The sequence below is a fragment of the Tasmannia lanceolata genome, unplaced genomic scaffold (assembly GCF_043159265.1).
Source record: "Tasmannia lanceolata isolate RefF3 unplaced genomic scaffold, GAP_Taslan_0.1 ptg000018l, whole genome shotgun sequence".
NCBI classification, from domain to species: domain Eukaryota; kingdom Viridiplantae; phylum Streptophyta; class Magnoliopsida; order Canellales; family Winteraceae; genus Tasmannia; species Tasmannia lanceolata.
Window position 1 is genome coordinate 8099435 of NW_027518695.1, and position 22741 is coordinate 8122175.

Here is a 22741-nt window from a genome sequence, read left to right on the forward strand (position 1 = left end):
CTTGGCGGAGCTCCACATGTTTGTCGTGTAGTATTTTAAGGGCTTTAAGAGCTTTTTGAGAACCGAAATATTCCTCGGACAGCCCTTTAAATACTACACGACAAAAACTGGAGCGCATGTTTGTCAAAACAGTGGACCGCAGAACTCATTTCCCAAAAGAAAATGAGAAAGAGCTGTAATTAAGGACACAAACGATCTCATATTACAACAGTAAAGTACAGAAATGTTCTCGAGTCTGCCGTGACATCCATGGTTTGAAAATGCAAGAACTGGTAAATCAGTCAGACTGGTGTGAACCAGTCTTGTTATGCTGTTCCTAAACGAGTTCTCTTCAGAAAAGTTAGAACTAAACAAGCCAAAGGCCAAAATTGGCTCCATTGTAGACTCAGTGAGGCAAGTTGGGGCAATTGGCAAATTCACCAAACAAGTTTCCAAGCCATGCATCAAATGAGTTCATGGTGGAAAAATCATACACAGCCAATTAATCCACAAAAACACACCAAAGAAATCAGTTGTGTACGCAATCGAATCTTTCATTAATTTTCATCATCTGCTAAAATTGATTTTGTTTCCAACTTGTATGTCTTCGAATTATGAAATAAAATGTTACCTTTCAAAAAAAATAAAATTGTTTCCAACTTTTCCCCCCATTCATGGGGTTTTGAATATGCCATATCCCTGTAAATGTGACATTGTTATACATATTTAAAAAAATACAACATTTTTTGCCAAGAAAACAAAAAATAATCATCACATCGATCCGAACTCACACGACTTGCAGGCAAATCCATGGACTTATTGTGCTTCAGAGGAGATAAATCTGAGGTTTAGAAAATTGGGAGGAGAAAAGCTGACATTTGTGGATTTGGGTTTCACCCTGACAGAGCTTTCCTGAGCTGTAGAAGCCACAAGGCAATTTTCATACCAAGAAATCGGGCTTCCAGCAATATCTCCTCCAACAATATGCTCAGCCCCATCAAAAAGGATTTCTTTTGCAACATCTTTGTCTCAGCAACCGCTTCTGACGAGACTCTTCCGATGATCAAGAACATGTCGAGAGAAGATCCCTGCAATTGCAGAATACAGCTTCAGAGAAATCTAATGAAAGCAAACAAAAAACTAGGAATTTCTTTAAGAGTCTATATGCTGTCAATCCCACTGGTTACTTAAATAATACCTACATGGCATGTTCTGATGGAATAAATGTAGATTTTTGTAATTACAAGTAAATTTTGCCACTGGATGCTGTTATATGGCATTTTATGTGAGAGATGTGCAATAGCTTCCAAATGAAGGATCACTCTTGAAAATGGCCTCACTGGTTGCATGTCACAGTAAATGATTTCTAATGCAATGAATGGATCTTTTATGAATTTTTTACCGATCAATTAAAGTAAGTCGGTTTTTTATAAGTTGGTTTGGCAACTCAGACCTCAAACTTGAAATCCAACAATTGGGATGACTCCAAAAAAATTGATCTACAATCGGTGTCAATTGAACCGAGGCTGTGAGATGACTAAGTTCCCATGGACAAATATGTACCTTACACTACTCTATAATCCTTTTTTTTTATAGGTAAGCTGGGGTTTGGCAGGGACCCCTACTGGTTTATTAAAATGAGAAAGATATTACAATCAGTTTACACTACTCTATAATCTATATCAACTGCATAAGAAGATCATCAACAGCAGAAAATAGTCACGAAAAACCCCTATAGATGTTATAGAAGGAAACTATATATTGTGACCAAGAAGTTCTACAGCATCACTGCTATTCAAGAAGAAAAAAAAAGGTTTCACAGCATCATATTAAACTTCATGCATTACAAGCATCTGACAATCCACATAACAATGTCATGTTGAGGGCTTACTTTCTTCTAAAATATAAAATAGACATATGGGCCATATGGCTTACCAAAGAATTATTTACAGCCCGTAAGCAGTCATTTGTCTTGAGCATTAATAAAATTACACGCGGGAGTCTCCTTAGCAGCTCTGAGATCTGAGTGAAATACTGCGAAGCATACATCTGGCAAAAGAGAGTGATGATATTGAGCTAAGCATAAAAAATCTCTAAAAGAAGCCGACTTATCCAAATTAGCAGAAATAGAATGCAGACTGCCCAATTTGCAACATAGCAAGACAAAAGGTCATAATGTTATTCTTTTGACAAATAAAATGCCATGATGTTAGAAGATGGTTATTTGTCTTTGGAGCCAGAGGCTTGAGAGACAAACAAAAAAACGATTTACTGTAAGGAACAGATAAGCCCTTTTTTAACATCGAAATTATACCTCCATTTCAAAAGTACAGAAATGAAAATAGAAATATTTGCTAATGAACTTGTTTGAAAAAAAGAAATCCTAATAGCAAGAAAAAGAAGATAAAAGAAAGAACATAGGTGTCCTTTTTGTTCAATATGAGTTCCCTGGCAACAATACCTATTTAAAGTGTCCAGGTACCCAGACATAAATATGCATACAAGAGCTTTCAGCAGTAGGATCATGTTCACACCATTCTGATCAGGGCATTAGCTGACCATATGTCCGTGCTTATGGTCAGCTCATGCCCGGAGGGATTAGATCAGTTGAGAAGGAAAGACACAAGGCAAAACCAGATGGTGCAACAATTCATTCAATGAAATCCCAAGAATCAAAGATGCAGCTGCAAACAGTTAGGGCAGGATGGGGGATTAGAGCCAAATGCATGCCTAATGGTGACCTTATGCAGTTGTACAGGGGGATAGCTATTTTTTATAGGAGGAACTATATGGTCACTGAGCACAAAAGGCAGCCATGTCATTGTGGGCAGGTATTCCATACGTTTCACAGGTGGAACCACCACTCAGTTTTCCTAACTGGTGGTCCCCATCATGGATGGGCCACACCCAAGAATTCTCCCTATTGTAATGATGCTAACAGTTACATACTGCCCTACAAACGGGAAGCCTATGAAAAAAAGAAAAACCAACTTCCCAGTTCAGTAGAAACATGTCCATTGACTGGATGGTTGGGCCAGGGAAGTTTTTCTGGCATGGCCTATTCAACAGGACTTATTTTTCTTTTTTCTTTTTTTTGCATGTGCCCTTTTATTATTTATCTCTTTCCCATTGAATAAAGATTCTGTAATTTCTCCAGAAAAAAAAATGGAAAAAGGGCGCATAAATTATGTGGCCACCCAGATGAATAGTTCGAATCATTCAACAGCGTTCCTCACCAGTACGACTATCTGCACAATAAAACATGGCCATTTTTGTGGCCGGTGTCCATATAACTCTTCACGATCTACTGCATAAGCTTTCTAAAAGAGTATGTGGCACTTTATGTAGTATTAGAATGGTGAAAAGAGGAAAATCTTTGAGATGAAAACTACATGAGAATGTGCAAGAGTTCCAAGACAAGGAAACCAACTAATGAGAAGCTACCAAAGTTCAAAAGTCGGTCTAAGGTAAAACAAATGTAACAGTGGTTTCGGCTATTCATTGCTAGTTAGGACCGTGAGAGTGTTTTAGGGAAAGGAGACTGGCAGCTACATGAGGTTTAGATTTGAGAATATGTGGAAACCAAATCCAATGCGAATGGAAAATGCAAGAAAATTCCTCAACACTAGTAAAAAGTTGACAGTAAATTTATCCATGTAAAGGAAAGCACCCGTAACAGTATGAATCCCCACTCAACCTAAATTTGTGGATGGATCTGAAAAAAATTGAAAAAAAAAAAAATCGCTGAAATATTCACAAAAAAATCAGAAATCACCTGGAGTTTTGAACGATCTTCATCATTGCCTTTTATAAACAAATGATCAACAGATGGATCGATGACCCTATCCCACGGCCTCATCGTAAGAATCCCAGCAAATAGTGCATAGAGATCCTCTCCAGCACCAAATTTCACACAATTTTCTTTTATTGCTTTAGCATCAGCAAACACTAAAGCCTGCAACCAATATCAAACAATGAGAGATGTTATTAATAAATGAACAATAAGAGCCTTGCAAGCATGGAAGAGTAAATCCTTCAGCAATCAAGAAATGGAAGTACCTTCCACAGTGCAGCATAGTTTGTTCGTGTTGGAAAATCAAGATCCTTGTATAGACCATGGTCAAGCAGTATCAACTGTGGTTTTCTCTTGCCTGTATGTGAGAACAAGAAATACAGGTACTCAAAGAAAAACATACATATGGATATACATATCGGAATTCAAGTGAGACTGAAGACTTCAATACCAAACCGAGAATCCAAGTTAACGGACAAGAATAAGTCAGGACTCATGAAATGTGCAGACCAGATGAGGTACATGAGGCGATGATTTACAATTTGAGAACTCTTAGGGTATAGGTCACTTTGTTGCACACCAGGGAAAGACTTTACACATGTCCACACACAAGTATCAGAGCATGAGGCAGAAAGGCAACCAGTATTCCTATGATCCTACAGTTTGGCATCTAAGAGCTATTTAACCCTCACAGTTGAACTCGGAATGTTTGATGAGAATCATAGCCTTTCCAAGTAATAAATGCTTCAAAGCTCTTCTACTTCATTACATAGCTTCAAGGACAGGAAAAGCCAACAGGCTGATGTGGCAGAATGTAGAAATGAATGGACAAAAACAACTAGACCACACACTCTTCAAGAAAGTTCTCAGAATGCAGCTTCATAAGTTATGCATGGGATTACATGATTGAGATGTTTTTTAGCCATACAGTGGTGACAGGTAGAATAGAATCGCAATGGTTTTCCCGTATGAATCTGTAGAAACTATAGAAAATATTATAATATAAATATTCAGATGGCATGTTACAAAATGGGGATATTCAACATTGTTAAAAAACACTCATTACAAATAGAATTCTTACCTAAAATGTTCCATTTGCTAGATGGCATAGGCCGAACCAGCATGTTGGCAGCATGCGGGTCACAATGCACAAATCCATGTTTAAAAGTCATCTCTGCAAAAGCTTGGCTAATCTGCGTATTTTGGGAGAAAACTTAGCGACAGATGATGTATACTTCTTTCAAGAATAAAAAAGGGAAAGGGAAACCTAGTGTTTTTCGCGGAACTTATACTGTAAATGTGGCTATGTATACGTTGATCCCACTCGAGCAGAGTGAGCAACGCGTAACCATCTGACCAATGGGCTTTTGGCCACTGAGTGTGAACTATTGTTTATTAGTCTAAACTCTAAACATCCTTTTCTATGTCACTGATCATGCAGTTAGGGTTGTACATTCGGTATAGCTTATGGACCTTGGCCCATCAATGGAGCATCCCACTGGATGATGTTTCCAGCTTTCCACTCACTTCAGAATGAGTATGCAAAAAAAGTTGTCCCCCCTACATAATTGCCAGTATGATAAGAACAGGTATCAATTAAGATGCAGTGATATAACTTACTAATTTCGCAACTTCTTTTGGTTGAATTCCAAGTCTTCGAATTGCATTCACGTCAGTTATTCCCGCGCCATCCATAAACTCCATAGTCAAAAGTTTTGAGGTACTTAAATTCCAAAAAACCTTTGGGGCATATACGTAGTCTGCAATGTGAGGAGATAACCTCTTAAAGTTATCCAAACACCTCTCGCTATGCTTAGCCTCACACAAGAAATCTAATTCCTGATAGCCACAATCGTATAACTGATCAGATTCCTTTACATAACACATTGGATTACCCTAGTTCAGGCAGTGTGAACTGCATACAGAAAACAAAAATGCACAGATATTTAAAACGAAATGATGTCACATTAGGAAGTACAAGGTGATTGAGTAGTAATACAAATTAAACTCAAATAGACCTGAACTGTATGCCCTGTGAATGCATGTAAAGTACATTAATTATAGGCAACTGATATAAAATGGGGTGAACTCGCCTAGTTTTACATTGTTTAGCCAGCTGTCAAAGGCTATAACAATTCCCAGCCAATTAAAAAGTGTAAAACAATGTGAGTTAGCCCCAAAGGCTAAAACAGCAATATGTTATCGGAAAGAAAGGGAAATGTCATCCTTACTTTCGAAGGCTAAATCAGAATTGAAACATCTCAAACAAAAGGCCTTGCTTTGTTAAGCAGAGTCATACTCATTACAATGTTTCCACAGCTTAATGGATTGGGTTAAGGGGGAGAATGGTTTAGGTTAAGGGGGACTTTTTGGCGTGACATTATTAAACAAGGGAGGGTAGTTAAAATTTCCCTGATAAAATCCAAAATTCATTAGACGGCTTAAGGAAGAAGCTCCACGGCTCCACCTAGTTATGAATCGCAAAATCCTTATTGAAAGTCTCCAATTCCATTGAAAAGATCACAATAGATTTGAGATTTTTGTAGATTGAATTCAACCCAACTCAACTCAACTCAACAAAGCCTTTGTCCCAAACTAGTTGGGGTCGGCTAAATGAATCCTTTAGAAAAAATTTGAAGAAGGTGAAAGGAATCAGATTTATGTAGATTGAATGGCAAATATAAATCAGAACTTCATATGATAGCAATGGCACATAGTCGAAAGTAAGCATGTCTCATTAGCACTGCATGTCTCATTAGCAGCCTAAGGAGTATGCATTTATTATACCACTATGATGACTAAAATACAAAGAGAGTCCCAAAGAGGCTAATCAATACAGACTGGAAACAAGAGCTTGGGGTTGAGCCTTTTTCCCCAGCAGTTATGATGTAATAGGATGCAGATATAAATCAGAGCTTCATATGATAGCAACGGCACAAAGTCGAGAGTGAGCATGTCTCATTAGTACTCTAAGGAGTATGCATTTATCATACCACTATGATGCCTAAAATACAAAGAGAGTCCCAAAGAGACTAATCGGTACAGACTGGAAACAAGAGCTTGGGGTTGAGCCTTTTGCCCCAGCAGTTATGATGTAATAGGATGCAATGATAGGAACATTATGGACATGGGTATGATTTCACCTTAGAAATAAATATGTAACAAATGTGAAGCATTAACACAATCTATCTAGAAGTATAAGACTATGTACGGATATGGATACCTGGTATGAGACATAGTAAAAGCCAAGGGTGAAAAAACAGTAATAATTAAAAGATATTAAAGCCAACTACTTGCCTTTGGTAAACTTTCGTGTATTTCATCAATCAACCACCTGTGTTTACAATCCAAGAAAACTTCAGTTGCAGAAAGGTGCTTAAAAATATACACACAGAGAGAGGAAAGCAACCATATATGTATGATTTACGTATGTATGTATGTATTGCTCCCATACCCAAAACCCCAATGGATGCTCCCTATGCATTTAGGAAAACTAAAAGAAGAAATAAGATTCAAGAACGGAATCATCTAAAACTACCTATAATCAAATGAAGGGAAGCACCAGTGCAGGGTATTCACAATCAATCCTACAGAGGCACAATCTACAGTGACTGTATCTGTCATGTGAGCATGCTGAACCTGGATATCAAGAAATTTATTTATGAAACATACAGATAGATCACAAAAAATAGTAATTTCATTATAAGCATTGTAACAATTCCGTAACTAAGCAATGATGATTTGAGAGAAGAGGCCCAAGTGCTCTGCTCAACCCTCAGTTTGAAAGGTGACCGAAACATCACATCATGCTAATAACCTAACATCAATAGTTGGCGGGCCTACGAGCGCCGATTGTCACGACATTTGGCAGACTGTCATTATGATTTATAATGATTTATAGTTGGGAGATGATTTTTTCACAACACCCACGCCCCCCCACCCCGACGACCCCCCCCCCCCCCCCCCCCCCCCCCCCCCCCCCCGTGTATGAGGGATGCGCCCCCCTTTTAGCATGATTTGATGTCAAAAGCATTAAAGTTCCCCACAATTCACGTTAAAGTGGAGTGCATCCCTCATGCAGGGGGGGTGAAAAAATCCATCTCCCTTTTTAGTTTTATTTAATTTTTGGGCAAATTTTAAGTAGGATTTGGCAGACCCACAGGAAAGAAAACAGAAACAGCATTTTTAGGTCAGAATTTGGAGTCTTTCTAATTTTGAAAGTTTTCAAGTTGAGAAGGTGATATATTTGGGCTAGGATAAGCGACTTATAAGAGGGTAAGGAGTTCTTAATTGAGTTTAGCAAGTGGAATGCCTAATTTTAGAAATTCTAAAGTTTTAGGATTTGTTGTTTTAGGTTTTCTTGACAGCAATATGTAAAACATCTCTATTTTACTTTGTACTGCTTTAAAATAGAAATTAGGCTTTATTTAGATTGATCGAAGTGCTAAAATTGATCATATACCAATGTTTAGGATTAAACTAGAGTAAAGTCTACTGTGTGTCTGATGTATTTTCAGAACTTTAATTAATACTTATGACCTTCCTTATTCGATTTTGAGTTCATCTTGATCATATTTTGATCAAATCTATTTCCGTTTTATATCACTCATACTGTTTGTGAAGATATATGGGATTATTTTTGTGATTGTTCAATATTCATTTTACATCACTTGTACAGTTTGTGAAGATCTATGGGATTATTTTTGTGATTGTTCAATTTTTTTTATTTTTTATTTTAAAGATGAGCTTTTATTAGAAAGAAAAGAGCAAGGCCCCGCGGCTGAGGTGGTAGGAGATACAACAAGACAACTACAAGGCAAAAATAAAAGAAATAGCAGAAAAACTAGAGAGAGAGTGGGTGTGGGTGGGTGTTGGCGTTGGTGTGGGTGGGGAATTGTCAAAAATCTCCAAACTCTTCTGGTTGACCCCTGATCGATCAAGTCGATCTGTTTCTCCATTAGTTAATCTCTGCACATGCTGGAACCAAACAGGATACAACAAGACAACTACAGGGCAAAAACAAAAGAAATAGCAGAAAAAATAGAGAGATAGAGAGTGGATGTGTGTGGGTTTGCGTGGGGTGGTTGTCAAAAATGTCCAAACTCTTCTGGTTGACCCCTGATTGATCAAGACGATCCGTTTCTCCATTAGTTAATCTCTGCTCATGCTGGAACAAACAGGATAATCACTCTGCCAATCCTTGATCTCATAAAAAAAAACATCAAACCTCCACGGGAGGAGTGGGGACCGTCATCCACCTCATAACATTGAGGGAGTCTCCCCCCACAATGAGATGGCCCAAGTCAGAAATGTTGATGATCTGGATTTCCTGCAGCACAGCCCTAACTTCAGCCTTGTTAGAATACTTAACCTCAATAACACCACATTAAGCCCATCTGATCAGACCCAGCACATCTCTAAGAATCACCCTACTCCTGTCGTGCCAAGATTTCCAATGTCAAATCCATCAAAGTTAAGTTTCAGACATCCTGGATCAAGGGGAGTCCATCTAGGAGCAATAGGCTCCTCCCTTACCGAGCTAGAACAAATCTCCTTCCAACAGCATCTGATATCCAAAATAGAGTATAACCCAAAGCAAGGTTAAATCCCCACCCAGGATATGATGATCGATATAATCATTATGTAGACGAAATAGGGAATTTTAACATTGTTCATAAATATTAGAGCATTCCTCCCCTTCTGTTGTACCCATATAGAGGCTAACAACGCAACCTTTCATAGGATTCTACCTTTCCTAGGCAAAGGCACAAAATACTAACTATCCAGGAGGTCAGAAAGACAATGCGGAAATACCCATGACATGACAAATCTACCAAGGACACGACTACATACCTCTGTGGCAAACCTGTAATGAATTAGCAAGTGGTCGACAGAGTCGCCTATGATCAATTATCAACATCTTATGGTTGCACAAATGGCCCACAGTTAGGATCTTATCCTGGGAAGTAGTCCATCCAAACGCACACACTCTAGGTGGTGCACGAATGCTCCAGACTGTGGCTAGAAGAAGGGGTGATGGCACTTGAAAGGGAAGAGGGACAATTGCCCCCCTTAATTTTTTGGGAAAAAAAATATACCTTTATTTTTTAATATTTTTTTATACTTACCCCCTTTTTTTTAAAAATGCCCCCCTTTCCAATCATCCCTAAGACAGAAAATAAGTTTAAAATTTTAATTTTACCATTTTTATACTTACCCCATTTTTGGAAACTATAATATTGCTTTCATTTGTTTGGAGAAAAAAAATTACTATAATTTTTGCCCCCCTTGTGCAAAATTTCTGGCATCGCCCCTGGCTAGAAGTGATGATGGGAGGCTAGATGAGCTATGAAGGTAAAAGGACTTTACACTGAACTTCCCAGATGATGTCAAGATCCAAACCATTTTATCTCTACCACTATTCCAAATAAATATACAATCCAAAATAGCTAACAGATTGCTTCATCTATTCAACTCCCTGTCAAAAAGGTTCGTCAAAAATTTATCTTCAAGGAAATCCGACCATCTTCTCTCTTATAACAATCTTGAACCCACACTAATTTATTGGTCACCAAAGAGATCAGGGAACAAATCAACTAACGCAGTCTCCGAACACTTATCTTGCAAAAACCTCACTCTATCACCTTTGTAAACTCTAAAACAATTGTCTTCAAGGAACTTATGCTTATGTTTCAAAATATCCCTCCACACCGTCAAGTTATTGCTTCTGTAATCATTTCATTCTCTAGCGAGTTTCTAAGTTTTGTGAATGTTTAGAACTATACTTGCATCAGTAACATTCAAAATGACAAGTATCAATTCTAACACATAGGCTTGCCGTTTGTACAATGTAGCATTGGAAAACCAAAGCCATCACTTTGTAATACACTTAATTGGCTTTTACCCTTGCAGATATATTTGCTTATTGAGTACGATTTTACATGGAATCATTTTGTGCATGTGATATATGGAAAAATGGGTCACTCCCTCTAAGGATTGAGATTGTGCCCTTTGGAAATACAGTAGGAGAGCTGGTATTGTGGCAGGGCGTGTGCATCAGATATGATTCTCTAGTCTGTGTAGGCCATAAAATGAGATAAACCAAGTTAAGTAAGGACAGCTCATGGTCCATATGATTGTCATGTGTGTGATGATTGTGCATAGCACCATGATCTGAAGTCATTAGAGACGAAATCTCAGTCCACACATGGGTGTGACTTGGTGCATTCACATTTTTGGGATATAGGGTTGATCATGCTCTCACCCTCACTATCATACAGGGATTACTAGATTCCCTCTGTCAAGGTTGCTAAAATCATTAGGCCCGAAGGTTCTATGTTGCCCTGGATTAGTTTTTTGGTGGCTTTGTTTCATCAAACATGTAACCTCGACTAAGGAAAATACTGCGGTGTTCTCTGTCATCGAAATAATTCATTGCAAGGCTCACAGTCTGCCAATAAAGGATGCCCACAATTTTCTTGTCATGTTGCCTTATTTGCATGGTTCAGAAATTATTAAGTTGGCCAATTTAAAAGCAGCCCAGCCCCACCTCTTGATATCAAGCTATTCATTGGTTTTCCAAAAGTAATACTAGGTGTTTATTTTGAACGGTTTTCAAAATCAGACCAACCTTGATCCGATCGAGTCTCACGAGACAATTCATGGAGCACTACAGTGGCAGGCCCTCCATAGAACGAAATAAGGGAGTGGAGAGGGATCTAAAAGCAAATACCTAACAGGAATGGACAAGCTTGTTGAGAAAGTACTAGCAAGGATGAAAGTTCATAGGACCTTCTCTTTCACTTTGGGGGCAATGCTGGGATTTCCCAGTAAGTTGAATATGGTCCAAGCATCTCACAATGTTGCTACCTCTTTGAAGTTGCTCTAAATTGAGATTCTGTGGCTGATAAATATAAGTACTCTCCCTCTCCCATTAAGTCCCCAACTATGAAAATTTCATGAAGCTCTGTTGGGTTTAGAGTTCTAGAGTAGAAGACTTTAAGAGGATGCTTCAAGACATCGACAAAGAGTGAAAGGCCTTGAGGGTTTCCTGCACTTAGAGATCTAGAGCTTTTCAAATGCTTTTGAACCAAACCCCAAATGTAAATGATCTTATTGTCTAATCTAAGGATTGCATTTAAACCTATATTCATCCACGGTTTCAGAAAAAAAAGAAGATACATCTAGCAATTCGAACTACCAATGGGAATTAGAAACCCAACCAACCAACACTTTCAAACTGAGGAAAGGTACCTGTTGCCCATGCAAATGGAAAAACTGTGTAAACAATTACCTTTACAGCAACTCTTTTGCCATCATGTGTGCGAGCAGCATGAACTTGTGCCAGGGATGCACTTGCCAATGGAACGGGATCAAATTCAACAAAAATCTGTCCATTGAGAATTGCTTGGTTAAGTAGATAAGTATTGCATCGAATCAAGCATTAAATCGGTCCATAATCTGTTCTTGACGAAAATTAGAACATAATCAAAGTAAGAGAAATAAACTATCACTTCTGAGCTCCACATCAAAAAATTGAAAAAAAGCAGGAGACTGTAAATATGCATTTATTACTAAAGAATTTCTTATGCACTCGCTTTTTTTTTTTGAATGGTGTTTCCTCATGTAGTCATATAATCTGAATAAGAATTTGCCAAACCAATGAAAGGAAGAGAACATACTTCATTTGGCATCCTTCCAAGCTCTTTCATGAATACTTCACACACTTGATCATACGAAGAAACTGGACATTTATTCAGCATAGAAGCCCTCATAGTCTGAACATACTCTTGAGGAACTAAATATTCCTACATGAGACAACAATATTCAGAGCAGTAAAATGAGGAATGGCATTCAGATTGATAAGCTACTCTCACTATACAATTTCACAGGATGATTCCTAAGTATAAAACAAAAAATAGAACACCACACTGTCAATCGTATAGTCACGAAAATCTGGTTAGCTATTATGACAGTCCATATCATGTCGATCAAGATGTGGCAAGCTATACTCAGTACCTTGTAATAATTAAATCAGCAAAGCACAAATTACAAACGTATGCATTAGGCTATCATACTGAAAACATAGAGTTTTGAGATATTAATAGCTTCTTCCAATTTCAAAAATTTAATTTCAAGATGCTGTCTCTACCTTCAAAGGTGACTGAGCATACTAACTTTTAACAACATCCTTATACGTTTATATAGTTATACAACTTTAATATGAAAGGAGTCAAAGGACAAATGAAGATGATAAAGGGACAAAAAACCCATCAAATCAACCCCAAAATAAATAAACTCAAACTATGCAATAGTGATACCATTTCAAGGATATAAACCATGTTTAATAGGTCAGAGTGCATAGTAGCACATGTTAGACCCCATTGTGGCTCCAAAATATTAGCACACATGGAATTTTTCTGTCTCCCAAGTAAGAATTATTGAGCTTTCCTCAAAAAATCAAGACAGCACAGCACCACAGAAATGGCATCACTGATTATTACAACAATATGCATGCCAAGCTAGTTATTTTGAAGTTTTCTCGACAATCAACATACTTATGAAACTTAAATAGAGAACAATGTTCAATTTTACTCAGGAATTAAAGATGCAAATAGAAAGATACCAGCTGACCAATGTGTTGACCAAGCTTGATATATATTCCCCCATTCTGGAAACATAGTTCTTGAAGCCTACGTGCACATCGAGTGTGAACTTTATGTTTGGCTATTGACCTTTCAACACTTCCTTCTGGAAGTCCCCACAATGAATATTCATAATCTGATAACAAACACAAGAGAAAACTAAGTGGACACTGAAGAAATGGATATCTATTATTAAAAAAAAATCCAAACAGAATTCTGGTTCATCAGTGCTTGTATAGTCAAAGCAAAAATCAAATAATATTAGAGGTGTGGCATGAGATGCCCATATTGTAATTTTTTTCTTTTAGGTTCTTCTAATTTTTTGCCTGTAGTAGTCTTTCCTTTTTTTTATTAAAATTCACTTGTTCGGAAAAAACATTGGATGTGTGATGGAGAGCCTAAATGGCCTTATCGGTTTTTTGGCATTGGTTTATAAAACATTTTTCTTGAAGGATATGACTTGGAAAGAAGTTGGAGATCAATTGTGAAAATTGGAGGTTAAATAAGATGGAGCCACTTCGAGACAAGGTTCTTAATATCAAATTTGATTATGGCTCCTCTGAGAAACCAAGTACGGCAAGTGTGGGACCCTTATCTATGTTTTTGGCTGGATAACAATGGATTTTTCAGGGCCAATTGGTACTAGATTCAAACGAGGCGGAGGCGGAGGCGGAGGCGGAGGCTGAGGCGTGAGTCCTCTTTCAAGGTTACGGCTTACGATCCTCAATTACTTTATTCTCCAGTCCAGATGTGGTTTAAAGGGAGAAAATGTCCTTTGATGTATTGGTAGAAGCGAAGTGTACCCAAATACTCATGGAGATAGCAAATTTTTTATAGAAGATCTTAGATGGCATATGCAAAGTTCTTGAATTTTGATCAGTGTTCAAAAAATTGTACTCGGACAATAACTTGACCAAGGTAAAAGTAAAACCGAATCGACTTCAGCAAGTCAATGCTTGATGTAGTCAGCTACCCATTAACTTGGACGAGTCAAAGGGGTTTTTGATCAACCGAGTAGGGCCAAAGTTGTGTCAACACAGCTTCCCATAGTGATGTTGACATATCTTTACACCATATTTTTGGGTAATATGGTTTTCAAATAGTGAACTTGACAAATCTTCCCACCATACTCGCAATTAGGATGCTCCCGCTGAGGAAGGTGTTTCGAGATCAGCTATGTTGATTAGGACACAAATCCAATTATTCTAACTTTATTGTTTTTCATCTCTTCCTCTTGATGCACTTCCTCTTTTTCCTTTTCTAAACACCAAAAATCAACCCCAAAGAAAGAAAAGAACAAAAAATGAACAGATTTAAAGTTAAAAAGGAAAAAAGAAATTACCAAGCCAGATACATGTATGAGACTTGTCAATATACCTATCGTGACAAACCGTTTCATTTTTTCTTGCACTTTTAACCGTTGTATATGTAGCTATAAGATACATTTAATTTATCCATATAGGCTTTACTAATATAGTAATATTTATAAACAGAATGGTTATACTCTTTCAGCCCTCCACTTAAGAAATCCTCGTTACCAAATGTTATGCTTGCATTAAGAAACAGGAGGCCTATATTTATTTTGAGCGAGATATATTTCAGGTGTTGGATTCTACTCCTCCTGGTCTGTTACAGGAAGAATCACTGTCTGCATCTACCCCTCTTACTTGCCCTTTTCTTTCATTTTCTTGTTGCATCATTGAGGGATGCCTGTTTCTTAGCGACAGATTTCTCTAGTATCTTTGGCAACCTTTTTGGCATTGCTAAATCATATTTAGCTCTTCAGACTATTATGAAGGGTGTTTATCCTTATTCTCCACTGTGCTACTTATATTGAGTCTTAGTTCGTGATGGCAATGTCTCCATTCAATTGCAAAAGTATTCACTGTTCAGGCAAAGAAAATCTATGAGCTTCTCCTTGTCCTATTTTCAGTCCAAACAATTTATCTGTCCATGTTAAGTCTCAAAGATCCCTACTAGTTTTCTATTTGATCAATTGACAGCATCTTATTATGCAACGGCCGAAGGTGCATTGTTTATGAAGATGAAGTTCAATTATCACAAAAAGAAACTGAGATCTGGTCCAAGACAATTATGGAATGGTGAATTTCCGTGTAAGTCAGGACTCGATCTTTTAGGAGCATACTTTAACATCCTTAGAGCATTTGTATGCCATGAAGCAACAAAACAGACCGGAGAGAGGAATCTTCAATCCAACCTAAACTCGGAACGAATTATTGAATCCAAATCCCTCATTCCTTTTAAATTTCTGTTCAGAAATTAAACCCTAGATAACCTAAAATCTAAGCTCAAATGAAATACGAGAATTATAGCAGAAAAAGACGGATTAATTAAAAAAATAACTGGTTGTAGGGAACTACATCAGAAAAGGACAAACACATAAAATATCTACACGCGTCCCAAAACCTAAAATCTAAGCTCAAATGAAATATAAGAATTACAACAGAAAAAGACAGATTGATTAAGATAAAACTGGTTGTAGGGAATTGAATCAGAAAAGACGATTATTTTAGGAACTGACCAAAGGCAATGAGGGCAGCAGTGTAAGAATCACGGAGGAGGCGAAGAGGAACCGCCCTGCAAATCTTCAAGGCGGTGGAAGGATCGTCGGAGGCTGCGAACGCCGCTGCAACACCTCCGCCGCCGAGGATGGTGGCGGTAATCGCCAGCTTAGAGCGGGCCCGCCACAAGGACCTGAACACCATGGCAAACCCTAGACGAGAGAGAGAGAGAGAGAGAGGAAGAGAGAGATGGTATTTATTGATAATTGTAACGCGGGAGAGGAACAGATTCAGGAAATGAATGCGGCCATGCGGGGGTAGACACTACTTACCAGGCGCATCCCTCGCGATGTTGGAATCCAATACGACTCGCCGGGTCCAAGTACGTGATTTGACTCGGTGCACCCAATTATGATATAAAGGTTTCAAATTTCAGTCTCGGTTCGGACCATTCTGGTGGAAATGAGGATTTTGTTTTCTAGTTTTTCAAAAAGTACTGTACGGACCACATCATAGGATGTATGATCTCACCATTGGATTGGGTTAAGATCTCAGTGTCGGAGGCAACTTGATAAATATGGAAAGAGACTATTCTAATCCAATCTAGTTGCCTAATCTATCTAGGTTAAGAGAAAGATAAAAAGATCATAATCTAATCTAATTTTCTAATAAGCCTACCATCCTAATTTCTCAAGGTTACCTTTTCTAACCTACTTGCCTAATCCACCACCACAACGATCTGATGGTGATGAGATCTCGATTTAATCCAACGGTGAGATCTCACATATTCTAACATGAGTTGTATGTGGATTGACAATCAACATACGTTTCAAAAGTGTGCTTACGTAGAGCTCTTGCATAAGCAGGCTACTAGATAGATTAGTTAAAGAAGGAAAGTTGATGGCTGTAGGATGGAAAGTTGTGGAGATAGCACTCCCTCGTGTCATCATCCACACACCCTTCTTTTGTCTTTAGCTAAACAAATCTCATTAATTTTCCAATTTTGGACCTTCTAGTCCTGAGTGAAACATCTAACCCAATCCAATGGTGAGATCACACATAACAAAAACACCACACACCCCATATTCAATCTAATATACGATTTAACCATTAGCCATCATTATTGATATTTTTTTGGAAGTGATATATCCACCCCTTTTGATTACTAGGGACACCCAGCAACAGTGTACGTGGCAATCAACATCAACCCCATTGAATCCTTTTGACGTGAAGTACATCAGACCCTCCAGTCATTGATACACTGCTGCTAGGTGTCCCAAGTAATCAAAAGGAGATGATATATTAGTTCCCTATTTTTTTAGGGATTTGCTAGGGTCCATCGCAAAAGGCATTCCGCAGTTGGTCTGTTGCATGTCAGACTAGACAACAACTTTTGTCTCCATTCACGAGGTGGGTGGTGTGACATGCAACAGACCAGCCCCGAAATGCCTTTTGCAATGGACGCTAGCAAATCTCTTTTTTAATGGCAATGAATTAATAAATAAAAAGACAGAAAGGCTCCAGCGATCGAGATGATCAATAACGACCATTCGGGGTGGAGCCACATATAGCATGAGGGGGACCATGGCCCCCCAATGACTTGAAATATCCATTCTACACCCTACAATTCATATGGGTCGCTTAAAAGGGGTATTACATTTACTGTCGTTCATAAATGCCAAGTCCTGTGTAGGTGAAGTCTAATCTAGTCCCCCCCCCCGTGTAAATTCCTGGCTCCGCCCCTTACGGCCATCATAATTTATCTTGATCATAGACATGTTTGCCTTTTTATTTTATAATCAATGAAAATTTTGTTATTGACTCGTCATTTACATTCCTTGTCATATAAAGGAAACAAGTTGAAGATCGAAATGTAAGAGCCATTCATAAATTCATGACCGACATGATTAAAGATCCAAATTAATCCTTATGATTTCACAATCAACAGTTAATGTTTCCAATTTGCTTTGTTTTTGAACTACCAAACCGGGTCAGTAGAGTTGGCAAATTTATGCGTGCCAAGGACATGCTTGGCTCTTTGACGGAGTTGCATAGGCTAAATGGCCTTTGTGTTCAATTATCTGGTGGCGGATCATGAGAAACGAACTTGCAGCTCAAGAAACTAAATGACAATGAATCTAATGATGATAAATATTATTAAATGACAAAAATTTTAAACGACAATAATGTAAAAAAGATAGAAAAAAAAGGGAGATTAGTTTTTTCACCCCCTGTAGGATTGTGCACTCCCCTCTTAACGTGATTTTGACATAAAAAAGAGTTAAAAGTCTGCCCACAATTCACATTACAGGGGGGGGGCGCATAATACTACGGTGGTGATAAAATCATCCCAGGATGCAACCTTGGGACGGCTGATGTTTCTCACTAAAAGCGTTCTGGAACCTGAACGGAAAACGCTTGTCGTCCTAACGTTTTGTCCCCTCATAGTCATTTAATTTTGGGCGGTGATATTCCCTCTGGAGGTTATTTTCCCCCCTCTTGACGGCTGGCTAACTTTGAACGTTAGACTTTAACGTGTATGTCACGTTTCCCACCATTTGACTTCTCTCTCTCCACACACAACATAAACAATTGGTGGGCCCATATTTGAACAACGTAGGCTCCACCCGTACTTTTCAGAATGAACGCCACACCATAGAATAATCCAAACCGTCCATTTGATGGGCCATAAACGTAAATAGGTTGCGTCCCAAAATATCATTTCCATAGGTTGATCCTAGCCCTCCGATCTACATAGAAACTACATTTTATGCAACCTCTATAGATTGTAGGGTTGTGATCATCCAATGGAAATGATTTTTTGGGCACAACCTGTTTACATTGTGGCCCTTCAAATGAATGGTTTGGATAATCCTGTGGAGTTGGTGGTACAGTAACATTAAGGCCCATCCATAACATAGGATGATCCAAGCCGTCCATGGTTTGGATAATCCTATGGAGTTGGTCGTACATTAACATTAAGGCCCAATTGTAGGCCCCACCGATATTTTGCAAATTGAAGTGTACCGTCCACAACATAGGATGATCCAAGCCGTCCATGGTTTGGATCATCCTATGGTGTGGTTTGTACAGTAACATTAAGGCCCAATTTCGGCCCCACCCATATTTTTGAAAATGAAGTGTACTGTCCAGACTATAGGATGATCCGAGCCGTCCATTTGATGGGCCATAGCGTAAATGGGTTGTGCCCCCAAAATCATTTGCATAGGATGAACAAAACCCTCCAATCTATAGAGGTTTCCATAATAAGCAATTTCTCTTTATATCTGAGGGCTAGGATCATCATATGGAAATGGTTTTTTGGGACACAACCTATTTATGATGTGACCTATCAAATTTACGGCTCAGATCATCCTATGGTCTGGACGGTACACTGTCATAGTGGGTTGGATTTGGACACCAAGGAGGAGAATTTTGGGGGCCCATCAACTGTTCCCGTTGGGAGAGAGAGAGAGAGAGGTGGAATATGACCCCTCCAAGGGGGGGAAGATATCAGCTCCCTTAATTTTTTTCTATTCCAAAGTCAAATAGTTTTCTAGGTGAAATTATATGGTGTTCGCACGTTGCTTTGCTTAATAGGGTACAACATAGGTAACAACCTTGATATTTGATCCAATGACAACCTCAGAAGAAAACCAGCCTTCATTGGATCAAATATGAAGAGCAGCACTATGATTCATGGTTTTAAATTTCGACCGATTTCGGTGAGGACCAGCCTTTTAAGTGCCTTTTGCAAATCACACATCAAATATTTATAGAGTTTTAAGCTCTTGACTTCTAAACCAACTCTATCTCCTAATCCTATTAAAACTATAATTTCTAAACAAATTTCATCTCCTACTTCCACTAAACCACAGCTCATATCATACCTATAACTCACACTAAAAGACTTTTAACTCAAGTAACTGAATACTAATTCTAGAAGGGCTAAAATACCTTAGAAACCATCCTACATACAGTCAAGCTGAAATTATCAATAATTATAAGTTTGTCACTCGGATCTCTACACTAAGATTGGAGAGGTCCGTTGCCTAGGACGAATGATCTCTTGGACCCAGTAGTCGTTGCTGAGGATTCGCTGGGTTTAAAAAGAGTTGTGTGTGCTGATCAGGAAGAAGAAGATGATGACGTTGTCTCCGAGGAAGAGCCTGTAATAGGATTCCCAGCTGCAACAGTGTGGTTGGCCGCCATGACATTTGTCATCGCCGTCTTATCAGAGTATGTCGTGCGGACCATCGAGGTGTGGTGTTCAATTCTCTGTATGTGCAACTTCTCTATTACTTACAGCCTAATCACATATTGTTATCAAATGAGAAATATCACTTTCTTAATCAGTCTGCATCAGACTCTTGGGGTATTTCTGTTCGCTTCAGTAGCATAATTTTGCTTCCGATTGTCGGAAACGCGGCCGAACATGCGAGCACAGTAATATTTGCCTTCAAGAACAAGTTGGTACGAATCAAAAAAGTTTTAACAATATTCAGATTCAATTTTTTTTTTAACTTAACTGAGTATTATTCCAATTTTTTTGCAGGATATAACTTTAGGTGTTGCCCTGGGCTCTGCAACTCAAATATCTATGTTTGTTGTAAGATCTTAAGGGTCCCTAAAATTCAATAATAGATTCTTCTCAAAGTATTCACGTTTTCTAATTTTATTCTAATGTGATTCAGGTTCCTATATGTGTAATTGTTGCATGGATTATGGGCACCCATATGGATCTTGATTTCAACCTCCTAGAGACAGGATCATTTTTTATATCAGTATTGCTAACGACCTTCACTTTACAGGTGTAGATTCCATACTTTCTCCAACTCCATTCACTTAAACAGAAAGATAATCTGACAAAAAAATTCCTAGTTACTCTATTTTCTCTTTCACATTATCTACAAGGTAAATGATATTCACACTCCCTTGTTTGATAATTACACTCCATTCTTTCTTTTACACTTCTCTAAGAAGCTATGATACGCTGTTACAATTAGCAAAAAAGATATCAATAGACAATAAGATAATTAAGTGCTTAATGAAATGAGAAATGCCATAATCAAAACAGAGTAGTACAGAATCATTTAACTATCTATAATAGCCTATAGATGATATATTGCATGGTCTTGTTGCCACTTTGAATGGATCAATAATGCCGTGTTGTGATCATAAGAGCAAGGTAAGGGAGCTTGGGAGATATATAGCCAAAGGGCTCGTGCAGAGCTCCACCAAAACACAAGTGTAACACCAAAATATAAAGAACTTTTATATATCTTCAAACAACTTACAAGAAATCTCTACACTTCCTTCTCCCTTGAAGCTTCTCTCTAAGCTTTCCCTTGAGGCTCTTTAAGCTTACGGTCTCTACAGCAATGACTCCATACTTATAGCTCAAGGCACTCATAAAATAGTGAACATTAAACACTTTGTTAGTCCCCATGAGTCCTTTAGGAATTCTAAGCAATAGCATAGGAAATCCACATTGACTCTTTGATATTCTAGCCTAGATAGTAAGGACCCTATAAAACATAAAAGACACTTGCATTTTCCACACATAATAACTATCCTAGAAGACTTAAATGACTTTTCATAAAACCATGCACATTAATTTGGATTGACAATTTCCAACATCTTGGATGACAAATATATATAATTGAAGCTGAAGATATTCCTTCACAGGATGGCACTTCACACTACATGAAAGGATTGGTTCTTCTCCTTTGCTACTTTGTAATCGGGGCGTGCTTTTTTGTTCTCTGAACTCCCCTTTGTAAGTTCTTACCCGACTAACCTGGTCAGTGAACATTAAAAGAACTGTCTTGTTTTGTAGTATTAACTGTGCCTAACTTTCTTCCCTCTTTTTTTGTTTTTTTTGTTTGAATTCTAATGGCAGATCACACAAATGTCATCAACTCAACTTTCGATCATGCTCTCGAGCGTTCGTTGTAGCTTAGCAGGCAAGCTAAGTTACCCATGCAGTTTAAAAACCGTCGGGCGGCCCTAAAAAATACTTGCTTTCCATCGTAAGGGAAGAAGCATTGAGCGAAGCAAGGCCCTCGGTAGTTTTATTGTAGGGCAAACAATACCATGTAATTACAGAGAGAATCTGAATTTATGGATGGATGGTAGCTGTGTTGTATGTTTGTTAATTATTTTCCATCAATCCATGTCAAAGACTTTTCCTACATAATAACGAACAGCTAACTTGTGAAGCTAACGTGAGTGCCAAAGTGATATTTCAAGACAAAATGAAAGGAAAAGGAACGAAAGAGATTTTAGGGTGGAATAGGGATAGAGCTAAGTGTCATGATATTATCCAACCATAATATTATACTAGCAAGAAACCTGTGCAATGCATGGAGCAAAGAAGAAAATGGAGATGAAAACGAGAGTGAAAGAGAGAGGCAAAACAACTTCATATATATGATAAAAAAGAAAAGATGGCATTTCTGTAGATCCGAAAAAGGTCGAAGACGTTGTATAGTGGGACCGGCAGGATAGCGTAGCAGAAGTCAGAAGCTTCCTGGGTTTAGCAGTATATCATAGGAGATATGTTGAGGATTTCTGGGTCCAAGAGCTGAAGCATCGACAGGCGTCTACTCCAATTCTCATCTTTTCAGTTAGTGGCAAAGATTTACTATATATAGTGATGCTTCGAAAAAGGGTCTCGGATGCATATTGATGCAAGATGGGAAAGTAGTGGCGTACGCCTCTCGCCAGTTGGGACCTTACGAAGAAAATTAGCCCACACATGATTTGGAGTTAGTGGCAGTGGTATTTGCTCTAAAAATTTG

The 22741-nt window shown here is 38.3% G+C and overlaps 2 protein-coding genes across 2 annotated transcripts; one reads left to right on the plus strand and one right to left on the minus strand.

Annotated features, from left to right (window-relative positions):
- Nucleotides 1–628: 628 nt before the first annotated feature.
- ATH9 (ABC2 homolog 9) lies at nt 629–16401 on the minus strand. Its single transcript, XM_077358896.1, has 13 exons — nt 16271–16401; nt 15959–16150; nt 13398–13552; nt 12454–12579; nt 12066–12161; nt 7311–7411; nt 7070–7106; nt 5393–5611; nt 4854–4965; nt 4039–4130; nt 3755–3934; nt 1915–2028; nt 629–1067 (listed from the first exon to the last, which is right to left on the minus strand). Exons 2-13 carry the CDS (start codon nt 16140–16142, stop codon nt 873–875), a joined length of 1611 nt encoding a protein of 536 aa, XP_077215011.1. The 5' UTR covers nt 16143–16150; nt 16271–16401; the 3' UTR covers nt 629–872.
- Nucleotides 16402–16732: 331 nt separating this feature from the next.
- Nucleotides 16733–22176, plus strand: LOC143850017 (vacuolar cation/proton exchanger 1a-like). Its single transcript, XM_077359354.1, has 7 exons — nt 16733–16739; nt 19973–20199; nt 20295–20411; nt 20494–20547; nt 20633–20749; nt 21627–21717; nt 21841–22176. The coding sequence occupies exons 1-6, from the start codon at nt 16733–16735 to the stop codon at nt 21705–21707; spliced, it is 603 nt and encodes a 200-aa protein (XP_077215469.1). The 3' UTR covers nt 21708–21717; nt 21841–22176.
- The last annotated feature ends 565 nt before the right edge of the window (nt 22177–22741 follow it).